The 19,675-nt window shown below is 35.8% G+C and overlaps 2 protein-coding genes across 4 annotated transcripts in view; one reads left to right on the plus strand and one right to left on the minus strand.

The window, feature by feature from the left end:
* FAAP24 (FA core complex associated protein 24) lies at nt 1–3,851 on the minus strand. Of its 3 annotated transcripts, none has more exons than XM_068693599.1 (5): nt 3,687–3,851; nt 2,908–3,054; nt 2,150–2,289; nt 1,663–1,815; nt 1–1,060 (listed from the first exon to the last, which is right to left on the minus strand). In XM_068693599.1, exons 2-5 carry the CDS (start codon nt 3,017–3,019, stop codon nt 818–820), a joined length of 648 nt encoding a protein of 215 aa, XP_068549700.1. In that variant the 5' UTR covers nt 3,020–3,054; nt 3,687–3,851; the 3' UTR covers nt 1–817. The 3 variants fall into 3 exon arrangements, with proteins under 3 accessions (XP_068549700.1, XP_068549701.1, XP_068549699.1); XM_068693600.1 differs by lacking the exon at nt 3,687–3,851 and adding an exon at nt 3,467–3,597; XM_068693598.1 differs by lacking the exon at nt 3,687–3,851 and having other exon boundaries at nt 2,908–3,084.
* CEP89 (centrosomal protein 89) overlaps nt 3,240–19,675 on the plus strand; it is a 25,433-nt gene continuing 8,997 nt past the window's right edge. Inside the window, exons 1-17 of the mRNA XM_068693785.1 lie at nt 3,240–3,382; nt 4,428–4,534; nt 5,741–5,896; nt 6,492–6,693; nt 7,775–7,880; nt 8,593–8,621; nt 9,795–9,849; nt 10,171–10,389; nt 10,774–10,916; nt 11,275–11,325; nt 12,042–12,116; nt 12,897–13,108; nt 13,577–13,692; nt 15,619–15,799; nt 16,437–16,604; nt 17,264–17,405; nt 18,388–18,477. Coding sequence (XP_068549886.1) covers nt 3,344–3,382; nt 4,428–4,534; nt 5,741–5,896; nt 6,492–6,693; nt 7,775–7,880; nt 8,593–8,621; nt 9,795–9,849; nt 10,171–10,389; nt 10,774–10,916; nt 11,275–11,325; nt 12,042–12,116; nt 12,897–13,108; nt 13,577–13,692; nt 15,619–15,799; nt 16,437–16,604; nt 17,264–17,405; nt 18,388–18,477 — 2,091 coding nt within the window. The 5' untranslated portion in view covers nt 3,240–3,343. The remainder of the gene's footprint in view (nt 3,383–4,427; nt 4,535–5,740; nt 5,897–6,491; nt 6,694–7,774; nt 7,881–8,592; nt 8,622–9,794; nt 9,850–10,170; nt 10,390–10,773; nt 10,917–11,274; nt 11,326–12,041; nt 12,117–12,896; nt 13,109–13,576; nt 13,693–15,618; nt 15,800–16,436; nt 16,605–17,263; nt 17,406–18,387; nt 18,478–19,675) is intronic.

The following is a 19,675-nucleotide window of genomic DNA, read 5'->3' on the forward strand; positions in this document are numbered from 1 at the left end:
TCAACTTTGTGTATGTTTATTACATACAACTGACTATAAGTAAGTGCTATATTTGGATGAAAAAAGGTAATCTGAAACTGTAGTTACTAAGCATTTCTTTTGAGTATTCCATGTTTTCTGGATTTTAGAAACAATTTCACCTGAGAATTCAACTATAAAACAATTGAAGTCTTACCTAAACTGCAGTGTTAAGTGTTAGGATGATGTAATTTAAGGAAAAAAATAATCAATACAAAGCATATTACTAGCTACTGTAAAAAATGTTTTAATAACTAGAGTCATGTCATGATAGACTCGTATCTGTCCCCCAGCTCGTTATAAATACTCCCTGGAGGGAGAAGAAAAAGGTGGTGAAAGACGTACTTTTTTTTTTAAAGCATTTTAACTCTCATATTTCTAGCTACTGAGACGACAATCTATTCTACTGAAAGATAAGCGAATGCTAGATTGTAGCATGTACTCTAAATAAATAAACACTGTTAACACCTGGGTGGTATTTCTGGAAGATGTATGTAGACAGATTACCTTGTTTTCAGCATTCACAGGAGGAAAAAACATATTTTTCTCTCTCTTTTTTTTTTTTTTTTTGTTCAAGATGGATGTAAGACACGTCCCAGCCCCTTTTCCAAGGTATTTTTCACAGCTCAGTCTACACAACCAGAGCAGTGGTAAAGAGGAAGTAAACTCAAGAGAATTACTCAACACCCTCTGGTTGTTACCAGGATTATAGAAGTTACCATTGTATGTGATCATTAAAACAATTTTAGACTTCACAATAACAGAAGCAGTCTTGTCTTCCAAAACAGTGCTACACAGGTCAGGAACATAAGAACGTGTGGATTTGTTGTGCTACCGTTTGTCCAACTACTACCTCAAGCTCTTCAACAGATGCATTACAAAGCCGGTGAATACTTCCAAATTGTTGCAGTAGAAGCAGAGCTTTTGTTTTCCCAACTCCTGGAATTTGTTGCACAGTCCGAAATACGGATGGCTCTAGCAGCTGAGAGCATTGTTTACGAAGAAAGGGGTTACTGTTGTGATCCTTACTTTGTTCTCGGACCTGAAACAAAACCAAACCATAGGCGATACCGAGCGCCCTCTGCTGGAGTTCTGCTCTTGTTTTTTAGGTTTTACAATTTCAATGCAATCACGAGGAAGTTCGAGAAACAAACATCCTTGCCCCTCACCTGTGTGCCCTCAAGGGTTTAGATGCAAATCCACAAAGCCTCACTAGGAAATCTAAGAGTTTCTTAAAATAAACCATGAACTAAAACAGTTATTTTGTTACCTGTTTGACATAATCACTGTAAGAAGTTTCCTCAGCCTGAGACTAAACAACAATCACAAGCTGGTATTGACAGATGACTTAAAGGAGAATTGCTTAGTGCTGTCCAGTGGCATCTCAGTGCTTCATCAAATACAAAAGATATATATAATCCAGTACTTAGTTCTTTTTTTTTACCCTCTGTTTCCTCCTCCCACTGAACTGTTCTACCTTACTATTGTCGCAGGATATTTTTTTCCCTACAATCCCCAACATAACTGTGTGTTCCTTTAAGATCACACCCATTCTTTCTGAACACAGGTGATGATTGTAGGGAAAAATAGGCAATTCTCCTCCCATAGCTTAGTAAGTGCTTCTCCACTAATATAGGAACTTACCAGCTGAGTAATAAGTTGAGAAGCTTCTGCTTGATTTGCTACAGGAAGCAGCACCATTCCGAGTTCTAGCACAACAAGCTTTTGCACTGCTATGAAGTACTGGTCGCTTATTTGAGTCCTCTCGACAATTACAATTCCACCAAGACTGTTGGCCTGTATTGGAAGGGGAAGGCAGGGGAAAAAAGAAAGTCCTTGTTAACGGGCAAGCTGATGCAATGCAGCACAGAGCAAACTTCTGTCATGTATGAGTTAATTTACCTAAAAGCAAATCAGAGGAAGAACAGAAGTTGCAGCAACAGTACTGGAGTTCAGTAAAGTACTATTACATAGATTTGTAATTTTTCAGTTTTCACTGAAAAAAAGTTGTGTCAAATTATGACACAACTTTAGCTCCTGTAGCATTTAAAGAGCACATGAAGAACGTTTTCAGAAGCACAGAATAAGCGAGTTCCAGTTGGAAACTTCTTTTTCTCTTTGTGTTACTTACATTCCTAAACCGAACCAATCTTCGTTTGAAGTCATCTCCTGCAACCAAGTCTGCTTCCGAAATGTATAAAATGCAAATTTTGTTTGAAAGATGAAAGTCCACAAGTCCCAAGCCATCTTCAAAAATGAGCTTAATTTTCCCTTAACATGAGAACATTAAAAGAAAAAAATGCAATTATATATATTTTTAACTACTGTACTTTAACAGCACAACCTTCCCAATGTGCCAAAGTTCCTGCTGGCTTCTAAAGAAAGTGAAATTGATTGTCAAGTTTTTCTTTTTTAAACAAGGCCAGCACAAGCAACCTAAAGTACTGCATGATGCCTTTGGAAATGCCAACTAACAGCTCTTTAATAGTGCAGATTCCAGATAGCTTCTTGATAAACTCTGGACTTGAACAAAACCTCCCACACTTTTCTGACAGCATCACCTTCAGTTTGCCAGCCAGTGAAAGCACTACCCCAGTATCTGTACAAATTCGAGGGATTTCAGTGGCGGTGCACATTCACAGTGGTGAATTCACACTCACTGCTTGTGGCTCCCAAGCAGCAGTCAGTTCTTCCTCTCTACACTGCTCAGCAGCTATGACAGGATTAATCACAGGTACAGAATTTTCAGCTTGCTAACGTGGATTATTTCACAAATACGGCCCCAGTCTGAGAGTAAAGCGTGTCCCAGCCAACCCAACAGCACTGGGCAGCAGAGGGACTGCTTCGCCTTACGTTTTTGTTTTTTCCTCCCGAGTTGTTTGTGCTTACCTTGCAGCCGCTGGGCTATCTCTGACCCTCTCCACTTCTCGTTCCCAACCACGTGCCCATAGGGCACCACCACGGATCCCCCTGCCGCAGGAAAGTTCGCTTTTGTTGTCATTACACCGCCTGGAGCTCTTCAGCAGCAGTTACACCCTATTTAAGAAAATAAAAATAACAAACAGGAAGGCTGTAAGCCTGTTCCAAGCTTTTTTAAAGCTACAGGTCACGAGAAGACGCGGCGCTCTGCCACAGGCCGCACTGCGGGGCCGGGGGCGGCAGGGGGCGGCAGGGGGCGGCAGGCCCGCCGCCGCTCGGTCGCTAAGGCCGAGCAAGGAACGCGGCGATTGGGGAGAGAGAAGCGGCGGCGAATCCGCGGGGCTGTTGGTAGCAGGCCCGCAGCGACCGGAGGAGCGCCCGGGGCCGTCCCGGTGCCGGTGCCCCGATGCCGCTGCGCCTCGGGAGGGGGCGGCGGGGCCCCTTCGTGAGTGCCCGGGGCGGGGGGCGCGGGGCGAGGCCGGGGGGAGCTGCCCGGGGGGGAGCCGCGCTGCCGAGGGCGGCCCGGTACCGGGTGCGGGGCCTGCGGGCAGCGCCCCGCTGAGGCGGAGCCGCTCCGGGCCGGCTGGGGCCGTCCTGCGGCGGGAGGCGCCCGGGGGGCTCTGAGGAGAAATGGCGGGAACCCGGCGCCCGCCTCGCCCCTCACAGCGGTTACGGCTCGCGCCTAGCGTGTGCTGGTGCCTGCAGCGGGCAGGAGAGGAGATGGGCGCGGATTCAAGTATAAAATTTACCTCATTTGTAAAAATTGTGAGGTGGTCCAGCGCTGGAACTGCCTGGGGAGGTTGCGGAGCCCCCATCTCCAGAGCTCGACCCAGCCTGCGCTGCTCTGTGGCCCTTCTCAGAGCACTCGCTGTGGGGAGTGCTGGCACCGGTTTTTCTCTGCTGGCACTCAGCATCATCCTTTTTTTAAAAAAAAAAAAAAAGTATTGGGTTTGCTGATTTTAAAACTCCCCAAGATTTTTTTAACCCTGTTTCAGGCTAAATGAACTGTTATGACCCTTAAAAATTGTTAGTGATAGTTTTTTTGTTTTGTTTTGTTTTCATCTCATATTAGTGCAACAGAGGATTACTTCTGACTTACAAACCCTTTGTACAAGAGAGGGAATAATATTACTATGAAACTAGATTCAAATCTTCTGAAAAAAGTTGATTTCTAGTATGTTTTTCTTGCGTGTGTACACAAAAACAGACCAGTCCTTAAGAAACTTAATTTTGCGGATAGTGACGTAATGGGTAGAGAACCTACAGTCATGGGTCTTACATAAATTACATTTCTAACCTTCACTAGCAACTATTCATACATGTTCTGAAGTTATACTTAAAATCATTCTGTCTTCTGTTTACATTAATTGCATGTAAATGTTCCTCCCTTTTATATTATTTTGTATAGTTAGTTTTTGTGCATGTTTGGTTCTGTACTTCATTGTGATCCTTAAAGTCATTATCAACTAATTTTATTTTAAATTGTTTAGAAACATATAGCTCATGGCCTGGTCCCTGCTGCTACCATAGCTCCTAAACCTGCAGTTCCCCGCACCCCTCCCCCTCGTAGTCCAAACCCTTCTCCAGAAAGGCCCAGGTAGGTTTTGAGTTGTTTTTTGTTTCATCAGTTGCAATAGCATACTAGAAAAATATGACAAGAAGAATTGCATGTCCTTGCTGTAGCATTTACATAAGCTGTTTCATAAACAGAATGTATTTTTAAATTAGAGCAGTTCCCTTCTTTGAATTGTAAAGATGCCTATTCTCCTCCCATACGTAAGCAAGCCAAGTAATTAGAACAGTTACCTTTATGAATATGTAATTTATTAGAAAGATGACAAATTGATTTTTTAATGCTAGGGCTGTTTTTAATTTGGGTGCTAGAGTGTAGCAGAGCTAGTACCATGAGTTTAGAAATTTTTGCTTGTTAGAAGAGCAGAAGTTTAATGTTACTATTCTGCCATTTTATTGCATAAAAAAAAAAAAGAAGACTTAAAAACTTGTATAGAAAACCATGTTGGATTAGATTTGAATTAGCTATACAGCCAAGTTACACAAAGTGAAAATACAAATGTATTTTCCTTTTCATTTGTAGTTTCGTGGAGTATGTTTTCTCTATATTTAGTTAAATTCTGGTTGTTTTCTATGGTCTTTCTAGTATATAACATTCTTAGTTAATTCTAGTTAATTATTTCTTCCTTTTTTTGACCTCCACTTGTTGTCATTCCTGTTACAGTCCCCACCATTTCTCTCCTTTAATCTTTGTTCCCATTTGTCTTTCCCTCTTCATCTTACGCTTCTCTCTGCTCTGCATCATCCCACTAATAGGCGCTTCTGTCTACTTACGTTTGTCCTAGTTCGCAGTGCTCCAGGATCTATGAACAGCTTCAGTCATCAGTAAAAGGTTCAGAGTAGGGGATAACAGGAACTAGAAAACAAAATAGCAGAATATGAAATGCTTTTTCAGTGTGCCACCAGGTACTATTGTTACGACTGACTAAGTACTATAAATTACTGGTGTTAATTTTGGAAATATAACTCAGTATATTCATTGTTATTTTCATGCATTTGATTTGGGCACTTGTACTCTTTGATATCTGCCTTGAGAACACACCTGATTTTGTGCTTTACTTTGGGAGTTAATAGTTAAAAACTAGTCCCTTAGCACTTTCAGTGTTGCTTATGCATGTTAACTTTGAACTTTTTGCTTTGCTTAAGTAGTGAAGACATTCTGCAGTGGAAGAGGATATGAAATGTGAAGACAACATCAGTAGTTTCATTGCTTTTTTATTTTTTCTTCCAGATCTGCTTTAGCAGCAGCTATCCTTGCAACAACACTAACAGGGCGCACTGTTGCTATTCCTCAGCCTCGGCAGCGATCACTTTCGGAAAGTGATTCCACCTATGTGGAACAAGAGTGCTTTGAGCCATATGCAACAGTCACAGAGCTCAGAATGGGGTAACGTATACTTTCTGTTTGGATATCTTAAATTAGAGATAAAATGTGCCAATTAAATATTTTAACCCAAGAATTACTGAAAACTAATTAAACTCTGAGTGTTATAACCATTTTTCTTACCACATCATAAATAGAGTCTAAAATGTCTACAGTTCTTATTCCATTTCTCATAAAGTGATGTCATGCACACAGTCCTCAGAGCGAGACTTGGTTTGCACAGCAAGTAAAAACATGCATTATTTCTGCTAAATGCCTATCAGTTATACAAGAAGTTAAACGCTGGGGAATCATCTGAATTGTTTGTCAGGTAATTCCTTTGTGCAAAATTTAGTCTATTTTTGATGTAGAATTGGCAACCTTTGATCTCTAGTGTGGCGCTGTCTGTAAGCGAAAGAAGTAAATGTAGCGCTAATTGTCTATTTTGAAGTGTATTGCGTAGGTTAGGTACTTTGTTTGCAGCCAAAGAAACTTACATGTCTGCTTCTGCTGTTGGACCTGTGTATATTCTCAGATTGATGGTTCTACTTTACAAACATTTATTTTTCAGAAGAGTAAGCGACACTGAAGCAAGCTTTAAACTGCTTTCTACTTGCAGGCCCAACTGGAAACTTGATGGTAGTGACAGATCTCCTCTACAGTCCCTAGAAATATCAGGCAATTGCTGTGAGGATGAAGACATGGATACCTATCCTTCAGATCCTGATAAAGAGGAAGAGTCCAGCTCTCAGAGTAATGAGAAAAGGGAAGAAAGTTTTAGCAACAATGCTATTTATGCTGTTCCTTGCAAAAATATAAAGGTAGGATTTTCAAATCAGTTAATTCTTTTATTGCATTTTAATATATTAAATATTTCTAAATATTCTTAATGTTTATGCATTTATTCAATTTTTATATATTTTTATGATTCAGTTACCCTTAAACTAAGATAGGTTTGTTTGTTGATCCTTACAGATTCTTTATCTCTGATTATTAGGAACTTAATAGGAAATCACTGGTAGTGTGGCTCTTACTATAAACTTAATGAGAGTATGTGTTTTAATCTTGTGAAACATCTCATATTTTCATCTTGAGCTTACATATTTTGTTAAATGCACTTGGAAGTTTTATGTATGGTGAAAGCTTAGTTCTTGATTCAGTACTGTGCTAAGGAGCAGTGACCCTCATAAGGATAGGAACATTCAGAATCAAAGAAATGACTTTGTGGCTTGAAGACCAGTGGATTTTTCCATGTTACAGCGTGGAAGCAGCTTAAGACAGTTAAGGCACATCTAAAGTTCAGTTTGCATGCCTGTCCAATGTGTTCCAACAAACAGGAATAAGTAACTGAGTAGCTGAGAAGCAATAAAATGTCGTGTATGTGAAAGGAATTGGAAAACACACCTAGGTGAAGGAACAGTAATCAGTTAGAGGAGAGGAGGGGGGGGAAAAAGGGAGGGTGTTAAATACATAGGATGCTGGTATGCAATCAACAGGGAAAAACAGCTAAGACAAGGCTAAAAATTATTCATTAATTCCTCATGTACTGTGATGTGCTAGATAAATGGCCCATTTTTCTTAAAAAGTAAGTTTAGATATGACACAACAAGCAAAAAGATAACTTCATCAATTCTTCGACTAAATAAGATGACAAGGAATGTTGCCCTGGGATAGATTAGACGATTATCATAGTTCTTTACCTCCTGCTGATCATGATAAGGGTTAGATTTTAATTATGTATAATCCTAAAGCCAAAAAAGCGTATCTTTTATTATCTTAAAATTTTTGGAGTACAATGTGACCAAGACATTATCTGTAGTAAAACTTCAATATCAAGACATTTGGGCATAGGCTATTTCAATAGTGTTATGCTTTAGATAGACTTGTCTGTCTTTTATACAGGAAGAGACTCCACTACCTCCTAGTAATAATGTTGAGAAGAAAGAAACATCGTCTCATGAAACTGAATTTCACATGCAGGTGGATGAGTCAAATGTGCAAACAGAAGGTAAATAAGCTTACTTAAGACAAAATGCCTTACTGTTAATCATAGGGAAAAACAATTTTTGAACAAACTAGATTTATTAGTACCATATGATAAATGATATCTTCCTTTTAAAAAGGGCAGACAAAGAAATGCCATTAAAGTGCCACTTTTAGTAGTTACAGAAAATTGAAAATCTGCAATCAAACTGAAATTCCTAAACATCCACTAACAATCAGGTGTGTTTAAAAGACAACAAAAAATAATGAGCTCAGTTTTGTCTAGTACAGCTACTATGTTTCTGTTGATCTATGTACCAGGATCAATCCAGTTTATACTCTGGAAGCTATTGGAGTGTAACTATGCTCAAAAAATGGAAGAAAGTACCCAAGAAGTACCAGAAGCTATCACTGTTAAGGAGATAAAAAAAAAAATATATTCTTATTAATTTTTCTTGAAGACATTTTTGTGTCTGAAAATCAGCTAGAAGAACTTTTTTTTTGATAATACAACTTAATTTCTTCCTTAATTGTATCTATACAGTGTGAGAGGTAAAGTAAGGTATCACATCAGTATTCTAATATACCATGAATGGGGCTGGAGCCTCAAGGACTTTCTCACATTTATTATTGTATGTAATATGTGTACTAAAATATCCGTCTGTACCCTTGTAATTTACAGACTTATCAATGCTTTCATTCTTAATTGACTGAAAGATCTGTTTTTCTTTTAACAGAAAGCAAACATCTTGGCTTGAATTTAAAGGTAAGACTTATGAAGTTTATTTGTGATGCGTTCTGGTGCTGTTAGCTGACAATTTACAATCCACGTAAAAGAAAACTAACTTATTGTCACTAGGGAATGTTTCCTTTGACATACAAGAATGCCTAATCGTTCCTTTTGAAAAATCCCCATCATATAGGTGTGTAGACCACACAAAAGTTGGGTGTGGGTTTTATTAAAAATAACAAAAAATGCTCTTGTTCCTCATGTGAAAGAACGAAACTAAGTGAGAGTGGGAGACATCCTCTATAGAAAGAGAGAGCTGTCAGTGATAATTGTCCTGAGCTTGCCTTCACCAGATTTTTATGTAGTTTATGAGTTGGGCCCATCTGACTGCTTTTCTGAGCTTGAAAAAGAATACCCAAAAATTTGGTTTCTCACATCAATGTCATGGAATACTACTTAGAAAAATGGTCAGGCCTTCCACTGCTAACATTGTTGGTTTCTTCCTTTTTCAAATTCTTGACAACATATATTTTCTTTTGAAATTGTTCTTGAATTTCTACTTATTTGGGCATCAGTGTTTCAGCATGTTAAATCACATGGCATCGTATCCTTACAGAACTTCTCTGTGGTTTCATAAAAATGTATGTCAGTCATGTTCACCCTGAGTAAATGCGTTAGCGTAAATTCAGGCTGTTTTTACGAATTATTTACTGTTGAAAGAACTTTCTGAAACTGTAAAAATATGTGCTTTAACTAATACAGGAAGAACAAAATTATTGTATAGGGTTTTATACTTTAACATACTTGAGTCACAATTATGGACTGACAGTTCATGTAAGAGTGTTCTATTCTAGAATATTCTATGCAAACTAACAAGGGAGCCTATCTGTTCTGTTAGGTCAAGAAAATTTGTTTTATTTATTTTTTCTGTTATGAGATTTTGTGAGAACTGTATGTCTTTGACAACTAATGAAAATACCGTTTCAAGCATCCAAAAGTGACTGACTTTGGTAAGTGACAAAAAGATGTTAAGATAGTCAAATGACAAGTGATGTATAGTGTCAGTAGTGAATCAAACCTTAAAAAAAAAAAAGAAACTGTTTCAAAAGTTCTGTTTCTTAAGTTCTCCAGCAAAGATGCTGTTCAGTGTACTTCAGAAAGGATAAATGCTAGAGCAAACTGTTTAATTTTTTATAATTTCTCTGCTAGGAAGAAAAAGCATTAGCTGAAAATCTCATATGGGAGAAACCTCCACTATCCCCAGGTATTTCTGATTTTTCTGTGCCATTACTACAAATCTTCATTTTAAAGAATACATGTGTAATAAAAAAAATACGTTTTCTTGCTTGTACTCACTAAGCCTAATTCATGGGGGAGGAAAAAAAGTATTCATCTTGCACAGGAGATAAAAGAATGCTGAGTGCTCTGTGATACATATTGAAAACAGTAGTTCCAAGCTTTTTATGATAGATGTTTGAGATGTTTTTACTTTCTAATCTGAGTGACTTTTGAAGTATTAAGTAAGTGATTGTCAAAACAATGTACCAATTAAAATATTGAAAATATTGACATGTGGCATTCATAGATATATCCATTCGGGCAAGGCAAGCACGGGAAAACATGGCTAAAGAGAAGTTCAGAGAGCTAAAACAAGAAAACTGGTCTTTGAATAAGGTATACCAGGCTATGGCCCAGCAATTTGAGGAGACAAAACAGCAAATGGAAGAACAGCAAGTAAAACTGAAGAGATTAGAAGAAGAAAACAGAAAACTTAAAGAAGCTGCAAAGAAGATACACAAAGAAGGTGGGAGAAACATTCTTTCAATACAAACTATTCTTAGTTATCATGCTTGATTTTTCTAGTTTTTTTTTTACAACTTTTCCACTGGTAGGAGGTTTCTACTTCACTGATATGAGGAAGTATCTATGCAGAAGTAGTTTCTGAACAGTATTTTCTACATTTGTAGAAATTTTGTCAAGGAATACTTACAGGATCATGGGAAAAATACTCGGTTGTTTCATAATGGTTTTTTGTACTAATAACTTCTCATGGCTTTATTCTGTAAGAGTATTTTGGGAAGTTCTCTTATGATACTAATTTATTGAGATTTTTTCCCTTATAATTAACAAATTATTGTTAATGTTTCTTGAATTTTGACTAAAATGAGTTGAATATTTGTTTTAATAGAGGAAGCTACAGAATTACTGTCTCTGAGACAACAAGCACAAGAACTTGTAGACGAAAATGATGCTTTGAAAATGACAGTCCATCGTTTGAACGTAGAATTAAGTCGCTATCAAACTAAATTCAGGCCACTGTTGCAAGAAGAGGTGAGAATGTTGGTTATATATATAGATATGTCCCATTGCCCTTTCAGTCACCTGTAAGTTTTAGGAGGCAAATCCAGATAAAATAATCTTAAAGTCCACAAATGGCATAGGCTTCCTTTGAAATTGAAAATAAGCATTTATCATTAAATCTAACTTTAAGAAGTTAGGTATTCTCCTGTATTGTAAGATGTTTAAATTTCAGTTTTATTGACCGTCTGCGTTACGTATGCGATGTGTAATTAGAGGCATAAGCTTGTTCAGGTTAATAGTTGTGACTTGTCCGCTTTTGCAGTGGTCAATGGTTGCTGCTTCAAAAAGCAGGAAATAATTTATTTTTTTTCTCACATATCTTCTTTAGCATCTAAAAATAAAAAGTTTACCCATGAAAGGACCACCACCCCCATGGTTGGTAAGTAGCATCATATTTTCACTGATCTGTTCATTCCTTCCTTTAGAGGAACCAAAATATTCAGATTTGTAGGCCTTTATTTAGCTATGTTGTTGAAATATCACATATGGGTAGAACATGATAAACATAAAAAGGAATAGGGCAGAACTTTGCAATAAATATGTAAAACTGGCTAAATTTATGGTAAGCTACAGACTGCTTACAGTTACCAAATTCGCACTACTGAATGTAAATTAAGTACTGTTGCCCTGAGAATCATAAATGACACCTTCATTTAGTACTGTCCAGCTTACACAAAGCATCAAAGTCTATTGCTTCATTATTAATCTTAATTGTTAATCTTCTGCTGTGATTACTTAAGGTAAAACTAAAAGGAAATAGCATATTTCAGTGATTCTGATGGTAGGAATGTTTGTGGATCCACTAGTAGCCTATGAACTTCTGGCAAGTAGAAGGGAAGTAATCTGTGAAATGGAACCTATAACATGTGAAACAATTTCTTCATATGCTAACCGAATCTTCAATTTTCCTTTCCTATTGTTATTCAGAGCTATACATATACCGGAAGGTCCTCCCTCTTCACTTATACGTAAAACTAATAGCAACTGAAAGCCCTTAATAGCTTTTAAAACTGACAATGTGTATCAGGAGAAGAAATAATAAATATTGATGAGATTGTGGTTTGCAATTTATTTATATTGACTTGTTTTTTAAAGCTGGATATGAAATATTTGTCACCTCTTCTGCTGGCATACGAAGATAGAATAAGAGAAAAGGAAGATTTAAGTCTTGCATTATGAGGTAAGTTGCCATTTAAAGAAAATGTACTTCTAAAATAAGGCAGAAAAAACTACTGATTTTTTAGAAGGGATTTGTCAAAGCTGGGTTCTGCCTAAAATTAAAAGTGACTTTGTTTTACTTTGGTATATGTTGTTATTGTACTGTCTTAAAAGCACTTGGTTTGGTTTGATTTTGTCAGGCTGCTCAGCTATAGAAGCAGACACAATGCTGAATGTGTGGGAATAGAGTAAACCATAAACGGTCAGTCCATGTTGAAACAATTTACTGTTGCCATTCATAATTGGGAATCCAGTGCCCTGTATCTACCAGTTGCAGGCCTATGGATTTTGTGGCTGAAGAATATTTATTTCAAGTTATTTAAGGCATGGGTACTGACTCTTTTTGCTCTTTAGAAATATCTTCTGTTACTGAATCTTCAAAAAATGGTTATTAGCTTCTTGAGAATCTTTGTTTACTTTTGTTCACAGTATGAACAAAGATTACCAAGACACTCATCTGGTATCATTTACACCCATGTATGACCAAATCTGAGGAACTACATGAGCTTCAGAGCAGAACTATTACAGTTTTTGAGAATATTTCCTTCAAAAATTATGCCATAAAATAAGCAGTATTTCATTCTGAAAATGTATGCTATCATCTGGTTATTTCCAGAATTAATCTGCTTGAATACATATGTTAAGGATCTGTGAGTTGCCTAATTCAAATCACACTTGGAAAAAAAATCAAGTGTGCACATCTGAGTTAAAGATGAGTGACTCGTGAGATAAAATGCTGTTAACATGAGAATTAGAAAGGTACCCAGGTATGTGTATTTTGATGTCAAAGTTAAAATTTTTCCCTCCAGCTATTATGATTTGGATTCCTTTATCTTCCAGGAGGATATGAAGAACTTTAAAGTGCAAGTTGAAGAGTTGGTGAAGGAGAATGAAGACCTGCATAAGCAATTAAATAAAAATAACTTTATTACCACTACAGAATGGCAAGTTATATTACCAGAAATTAGTGTTTTGCTTGTACTGTGCAAATGTTTAAGATTATAGATCTTGAGGAAAAACTATGTCTGGCTCTTGTGCAGGGGGGTTGGACCAGATGATCTCCAGAGGTCCCTTCCAGCCTCAACCACACTGATTCTGTGATTTTAATTCACACATGCATATCTTTCCTTCTTTCCACAGTGAATTTTTGCTTTAATTAGTCAAAATTTTTAAATATTTTTTAAAAATAACTTATGTATTGAGGGTTGAGAGTTCATGTCTGTAATAAGCTTACTCTGGATTCTGAGATAGGTTTCAATTAAGGTTTTTCATTCCTTTTTGAAAGGGGTTCAAATATGATAAAGTTTAAACTGTTGGAAGTCAGGGTTTTTTTTTTGTGTGTTTTTTTTTTTTTCCTTTGGACATAAATTAAAATTAGAAATACTTTATTTATAAACTGCTTGTTATTGCAGGCATCAGCTACAAACTCAGGCCACGCTGGTCTTGGAAGAAAACAGGTTGTTGATGGAGCAACTTGAAATTCAACATGCTAAAGCAAAAGATAGTCACAGACAACATGTTCAGGAAGGTAAGTGCCTGGATTGCTAGACATGGCAACTATACATTTTACACTGTAAGTAGTTCTGCAGGTTTTCTGTGGTGGAGGTGTTTTGCTTTTTTACAACTTGATACATGCATACAATGCATAGCTGAAGACAGGTAAGATTACAATGAAGTCAAGCTCTGATTGTCAGCTGATCATGAAAAGTAATGTCAACGTCACTTGTAACTATATAACTTGTGAACTGTTAAACAGAAGTGCTTTTGGATCTTTTCCTTAACTTTTTACAGGTTGATATTTTTGAGGTAGTATTTGTTTATTTAAATGTTCAATTTAGGCTGTTTCTTGCTATGTAACCCATGTTTATTGCTAATAAAATGTAGTTGATTATATCATAAGTAGCATGATACTGCTTAAATTTACATCCATCTGTTAAGTAATGGATCAGTTTTGTTATCTATTGCTGTTTATTAGATATTGAATTGAATTCAGAACACTGAATGCTTACAAGCAAGACAAGGAATATAATTTCTTAAAAATTAATTTTTCTACTAATGGTTATGTTTTGTATGAGCAAATTCTTCTGGGTAATTCTTGTTAATAGACTTCTGACTGTGTATCAGAAAGAGGACAGACATGTTACATTTTAAAATCCTAACAATGAAAGTAAGATTTTTTAGTAAAGGTTAACTGTTTAAAAAGCAAGATTGAAGGTACAAATTCTGTGAATCTTAATTCACAGTTTAGGATATCCTTGAAAAACATTTAATTATGTATCATTAATATAAAGCTTTTGGAGAGAATATAATACCCCCAATCAAGTGTTCCGCTTTCCATGTCTCAAAATAGCTTGATCTGGCGTGAATTGGCAGAAAATTCCTACTAGACTGACAGATTTTGTTTTTATTACTGTAGTTCTCACAAGGAAATAAGAGCCTGACCTTAACTGTTTTGGCAGTGCATTAAGTGATGGAAATACATGCTATAGGAAGAACCTGTGGATTGGTGAACAGAAACTAGACAGTCTGTAGATGTGTCCTGTCTGCTAGGCTACAAAACTCATGTTTGATTTCAGGTTCTTTTCCTGAATTAATCAAAATGAATTAAAAGACTTTTCAGCACAAAATGATGCTTCAATGAGCAAACAGCTCATAGCCCTGAAAAGAGGTAGTCTTGAGTTTGAAGCCTCTTGAATAGAAAACTGCCTTTAATCTGATCTCTCACTTTCCAAGCATTTCCAAAGAATAAAAAGATTATTCTGTCTGAAAAAAAAAAAAATCACTACCAGTATTAGAAATACACTGAGCTGTGTTCTTTCTTCTTTAAGAAAGAATGTGAGTGTTAAGAAAGAAAGGAAAATGTTCTGAAACAGACATGTGGCCTTGTTTGAGTTACCTGAAGTCAAAAGAGATATTAGCTGTAGGTAGCTCTGCATCTATGACTTTTGGTTGGCTCTTTGCTTAACATAGTTTTGTGGGTAGCAGTGTCCTCTACTGAATTTCTTGGTCAATGTTCTATAGTTATGTTGATAACACCACTAGAATGCGCTAGAGATCAGAAGAGATTCTTTGAATATCCTCTTAGAATCTCTTCTAACCTACCATAAGCTATTCAGAAAAGAATTCTGTCTAGATACTATCTGAAATGTCAGGTTTACTGATTTGAATTGGGGAAAGGCAGATTTCAGTGAAAATCAGACTTATAATAGAACTCTTTGCTTAACTGTGGAAAAATGTGGTACTTCTCCTAAACAAATTGAGGCAAAATCCAAACTGTTTGGATTCCAAATCCTAACTGATTAGGATTTAAAAACCAAGAAAAATCCACAGTCACATAATGCTTTGAATAACTATGAATTAATGTATTATTGGTTTAGTTGGAGTTCTACTAGGTGATTGAATTAGTTATTGTTATTACTATGCTGTAACCAATTTTTTCTTCCCCTCCCAAAAGCTTCAAAATTGACCAAGCAGATAATAATTTTAGAAGATAAAAAACGGAGTCAAGAAGAACAGATAGCAGAGTACCAGAAGCAGCTGGAAGCTTTACATACTACTTGTGAAGAGCTGAAAGCAAAACTGGATAGCAAAATAGCAGCAGAGGAGCACTTTGCTTTGGTGAATGAGTTAAAAAGGTATGAGTTTGTATATGGTGCATAGAGAAACAATTCTGCAAAATATTAACATAAGCAGATCATTACATGCATACATCACTTTGTATGTAGGAATATGCCAGTAATTTTTAATCTATAAAAGATAACTACCAAAGTAGAAAGAAAAGTTACTATTTCATAAACATTGTAATTCTAGAAATAAATCCCAACACTAGAGGCATGAAAATGACATGAAACAGAAGTGCTGCCATGCAGCATACCTTGTATATTTTTTCTAAAGGCTTCCTGTAAATTTGTTTGCTTCCAGGCCTAGGATAGTTGAAGTTACTGTTTCTTGGTACGACACCTTCCTGAAAAGTTCTCATAATTGCTAGTAATTTCTTTGAGGGGAAAAATATAAAAGGACTGCATTTTAACTAGAATATGTATTTTATAGTTAAAAAATATTTCAAATGCAGATAGGATGAATTATTTTTTCTACGTTATGTTTCATTCATGATTTGATACATCATCAGATTGTAATACCACTTTTTGACACCACTAAACATTATCAAGTGTACCTTTTTCATATCTTTAACATGAGTGTCTTACCATAATTTTGGCTTTAAAATACAGCAGGTGTATATGTGACATGTGTACTAAATGGTTGGTTTTGCAGCCATTTACAACAGGAGCAGGAGAAAAAGTGCTCTGAGGTGGAAGACCTAATGGGAAAGATAGCATCAATGCAAGCTCAAAACAAGAAACTGCTTTTAGAGAAAAATAACTTCATGGCTGACAAGAAGATCCTGGAAGCTGATATGGAAATGACACAAAAGACAAACAGGTTTATTTTCCTTTTTCACTTCATATTATGTTATCATTTTCTCAATACTTAAATTTCTAAAATATACCATAGCAGTAATATTTGTAAAAATATTTTTTTCACATCCCGGTATCATTTCTACCTACTGTAGAGCAGCCATGTTTCCTCAAATACATCTTTGTCACACCTATTTGGCCTACTTGTTGAATAATTTTGCTAAATTTTTTGTTTTCGTAGACATATCTGTCTTTACATGCAAATTAAGAATATATCTTCAATGCTAGTAGTTAGCTATGATGATTAATCATTTGTGTATTCACCTGAAGAACAGGATATTTCAGTATTTGCAGACCTTCTCGTGCATGTGAATGGTTCAGAGGTAGAACAAACCTTTCAAAAGTAAAAATAATATTATTTTTCTTAAGAAATATGAACTTGTAGCTATTGCAGAAATTGCTCTTTTGAATATCTACTATAATTACTATTCATATAGCATACTATTGAAAAAAAATTGTAGGCAATGATACTTTCAGCCCTTGAAATACTTTGAGCCAGTACATCTTTAACACTATACTTGATTGTTTTTGAGACTTGTGCAAGCTGATTTGTATCTACAATGGAAGTTCCCTTAACTTCCATTATTAGTTTCCAATCTGAAGGGTCTCATGTTAATTTTATAGGAGATTAAAGAAGAAAATAGGTCTTTTGAAACAGCAGTTGGAGGAAGCAACAGAAAAAGAAGTTGCAGCCCATCACTATCTAACAAACCTTATTGGTTTGGTGGAGAAGATAGCTCAGGAACGTGATCACCTTATTTTTTTGGTAATTATCTTTAATTAATATGGCTTAACTGATGTTTCAGTTCTCCTCCTACTAGAAAAAACGCTTAATAATTCAAATTAATAGTAAAAGAAAGCTATGATTCCAGTTGATTGAGCTATTTAAATGTTTGCAAATAGAATAGAAGCAACAAAAGATTATTTTACATAGAGCAGTTAAAAATATGTACTCGTTTCTGAAGCTTTTCACTTATTATTTAAATTAATTCTGAGTTAATAGCAGAAATGCTCTGAGAGCCTATTTTATTGAAATAGTCTCATGCTAGTAAAACTTTAAAATATCCAGTTTCCTTTGCTATCTGCTAGAATTGGATCTGAACAACCCGTGCCTAATTTCAGTCACTGAACTTGAAACGTACCTTGAAACGTACTGGCAGAAAGTTAGATTGCAGGTATCCTGTACTCAGATAAGATGGTAGGGTTTCGAATGAGGAGACCTAGAAAATACTGGGGGGGGGGCAGAGGGCTGAATTTAGAACTGGACACTGATTATTACTAAGAGACAACACTGAGCACGATGTCTAAGTAAAAGTCTATTATCATTCTCCCTACTTCAACATTCACTACTTACAAAGTGATGGAGGCAGGGATGAGCCAAAACCATTTTGTAAGCCACATGCCAAATTCCTGCCATGAACTGCTGCCAGTTTCAAGGGTTTTTCTGAGAGAAGACTGATTCTGACCTGGAGGGTCAGCTGTACAAATAGAATCCCTAAGCATACATATATACACCTGTCGATGAATGTACAGAATTGGTTTGGTTTGCAATATTAATATATCTATGATCCTTTCAAAATAGAAGTGTTTCAAGGTATTATTTTGTTAGTGATCGTATTCACAGCCAGTTAATAAATTATTAATTAGACATTATTAGCATAATTTTGAAGATTCTTTCTCCATCTTGGTTCTTAAGACTCAGAATAGATTTGCCTTCAATGTATGTAATTTGATATATATGTTTGCAGGCCAGGTGTTTGGAAAATGAGAATCATGGTGTTCTCAACAAAATAGTAGAAGGCAGTCTACGCTTAGGAAGGCTGCAAGAAAAAGTTAAGGTAAGCAGTATTTCTAACCTATGTATTTTGTAAAAACTTTTATCTTTTTAAATAAGAGAAGTCAGTAGTTTTTTAAAAATGAAATGAATCATCAGTTTTTGTAAATGACATTTTCCATTTTGTTTTCATATTGTGTATCTGCTAGGTCACTGCATTAACACCATTACCCAGAAAATTATGACAAGTTGTAAAAATGATAAAATACAAATAAAATAGCACTTCTGATTTTTGCTCAGTAATGTAGTCCAATTATTCTACTTTTTTTTTGTCCACTCTCTGCTAATGCTTCAACTTGAAATCCTTTGCAATTAGATTTAGAAGTGAAAAACTATCTTGAGTATACAGTACTTTTATGTGACCAAAGGGTAGGCAGTTTAGAAACTCAGAGTATGTTCAATCATCTAGCCTAATACATCACAGGTTATCTTTAGGATTATCTAAGCAAATACAAAACATAACATGTAATTGCATTATAACAATGTTTAGTCTGAAATACATTTGAAACTCTTATGTTTTAATATCTTTAGTGCTACAGTAATTCAAGGTAAACACTTAAGCAATAGCGTTTGAGGTATAACCTCACAGTTTCTAAGCATATGTGTTTTTTCAGTATTGTGTATCACATAAAGCAAGAGGTGTAGTACTTCAAAGAAATCTCATAAAGAGATCAGATCACAAAGAAATCAGATAAACAAAAATCCTTTTAAAAAAACCACCACTATCAACTGCTAATGGAAACTAGAAACAGCAATATTTAAAAACATTATTTATAGTCTATTTAGAAAAAACTGACAAACTACTGGCAAAACTTTCTTGTTCTTAATTTGTGTCAGTATAGCTTAGGACTTAAACAGTCAAAACCACCTTACAGGAACTTAAAATATCATGTACTTCTTGACTATCATACTAACTGTAACTTTTAGCAAAGTTCAATCACCTTTTTGCTGAGAATACCTTAATTTCTTGAACACCTCCAGTCAAGTAATCCACTTTTCTAAATAGAAGCTTTATTACTTTGTTGTCTCTAGTGATTTATGAGAAGTTCTGGGTATTCCTTTGTTTTACTTTTTTTATTTTTATTTAAAATCCTAAGTTTAAATACAAACATTATCAAATTTTTAAGTTCGGTTCTTTTTAATCAAGACTTTTCTAATCCTAATATGTAATGCATATCACCCCTCCACTTTAAGTGCTGTCA

The sequence above is a fragment of the Anas acuta genome, chromosome 10 (genome assembly GCF_963932015.1).
Source record: "Anas acuta chromosome 10, bAnaAcu1.1, whole genome shotgun sequence".
NCBI lineage: Eukaryota > Metazoa > Chordata > Aves > Anseriformes > Anatidae > Anas > Anas acuta.

Bases quoted from the DNA above. Each gene is read 5' to 3' on its own strand.
- FAAP24 (XM_068693599.1), bottom strand. From the start codon at position 3,019: ATGACAACAAAAGCGAACTTTCCTGCGGCAGGGGGATCCGTGGTGGTG. The intron at 2,290-2,907 runs GTAAGCACAAAC...TCTCATGTTAAG, and splicing joins GATAGCCCAGCGGCTGCAAG to GGAAAATTAAGCTCATTTTT. The intron at 1,816-2,149 runs GTAAGTAACACA...CTTCCAATACAG, and splicing joins GATTGGTTCGGTTTAGGAAT to GCCAACAGTCTTGGTGGAAT.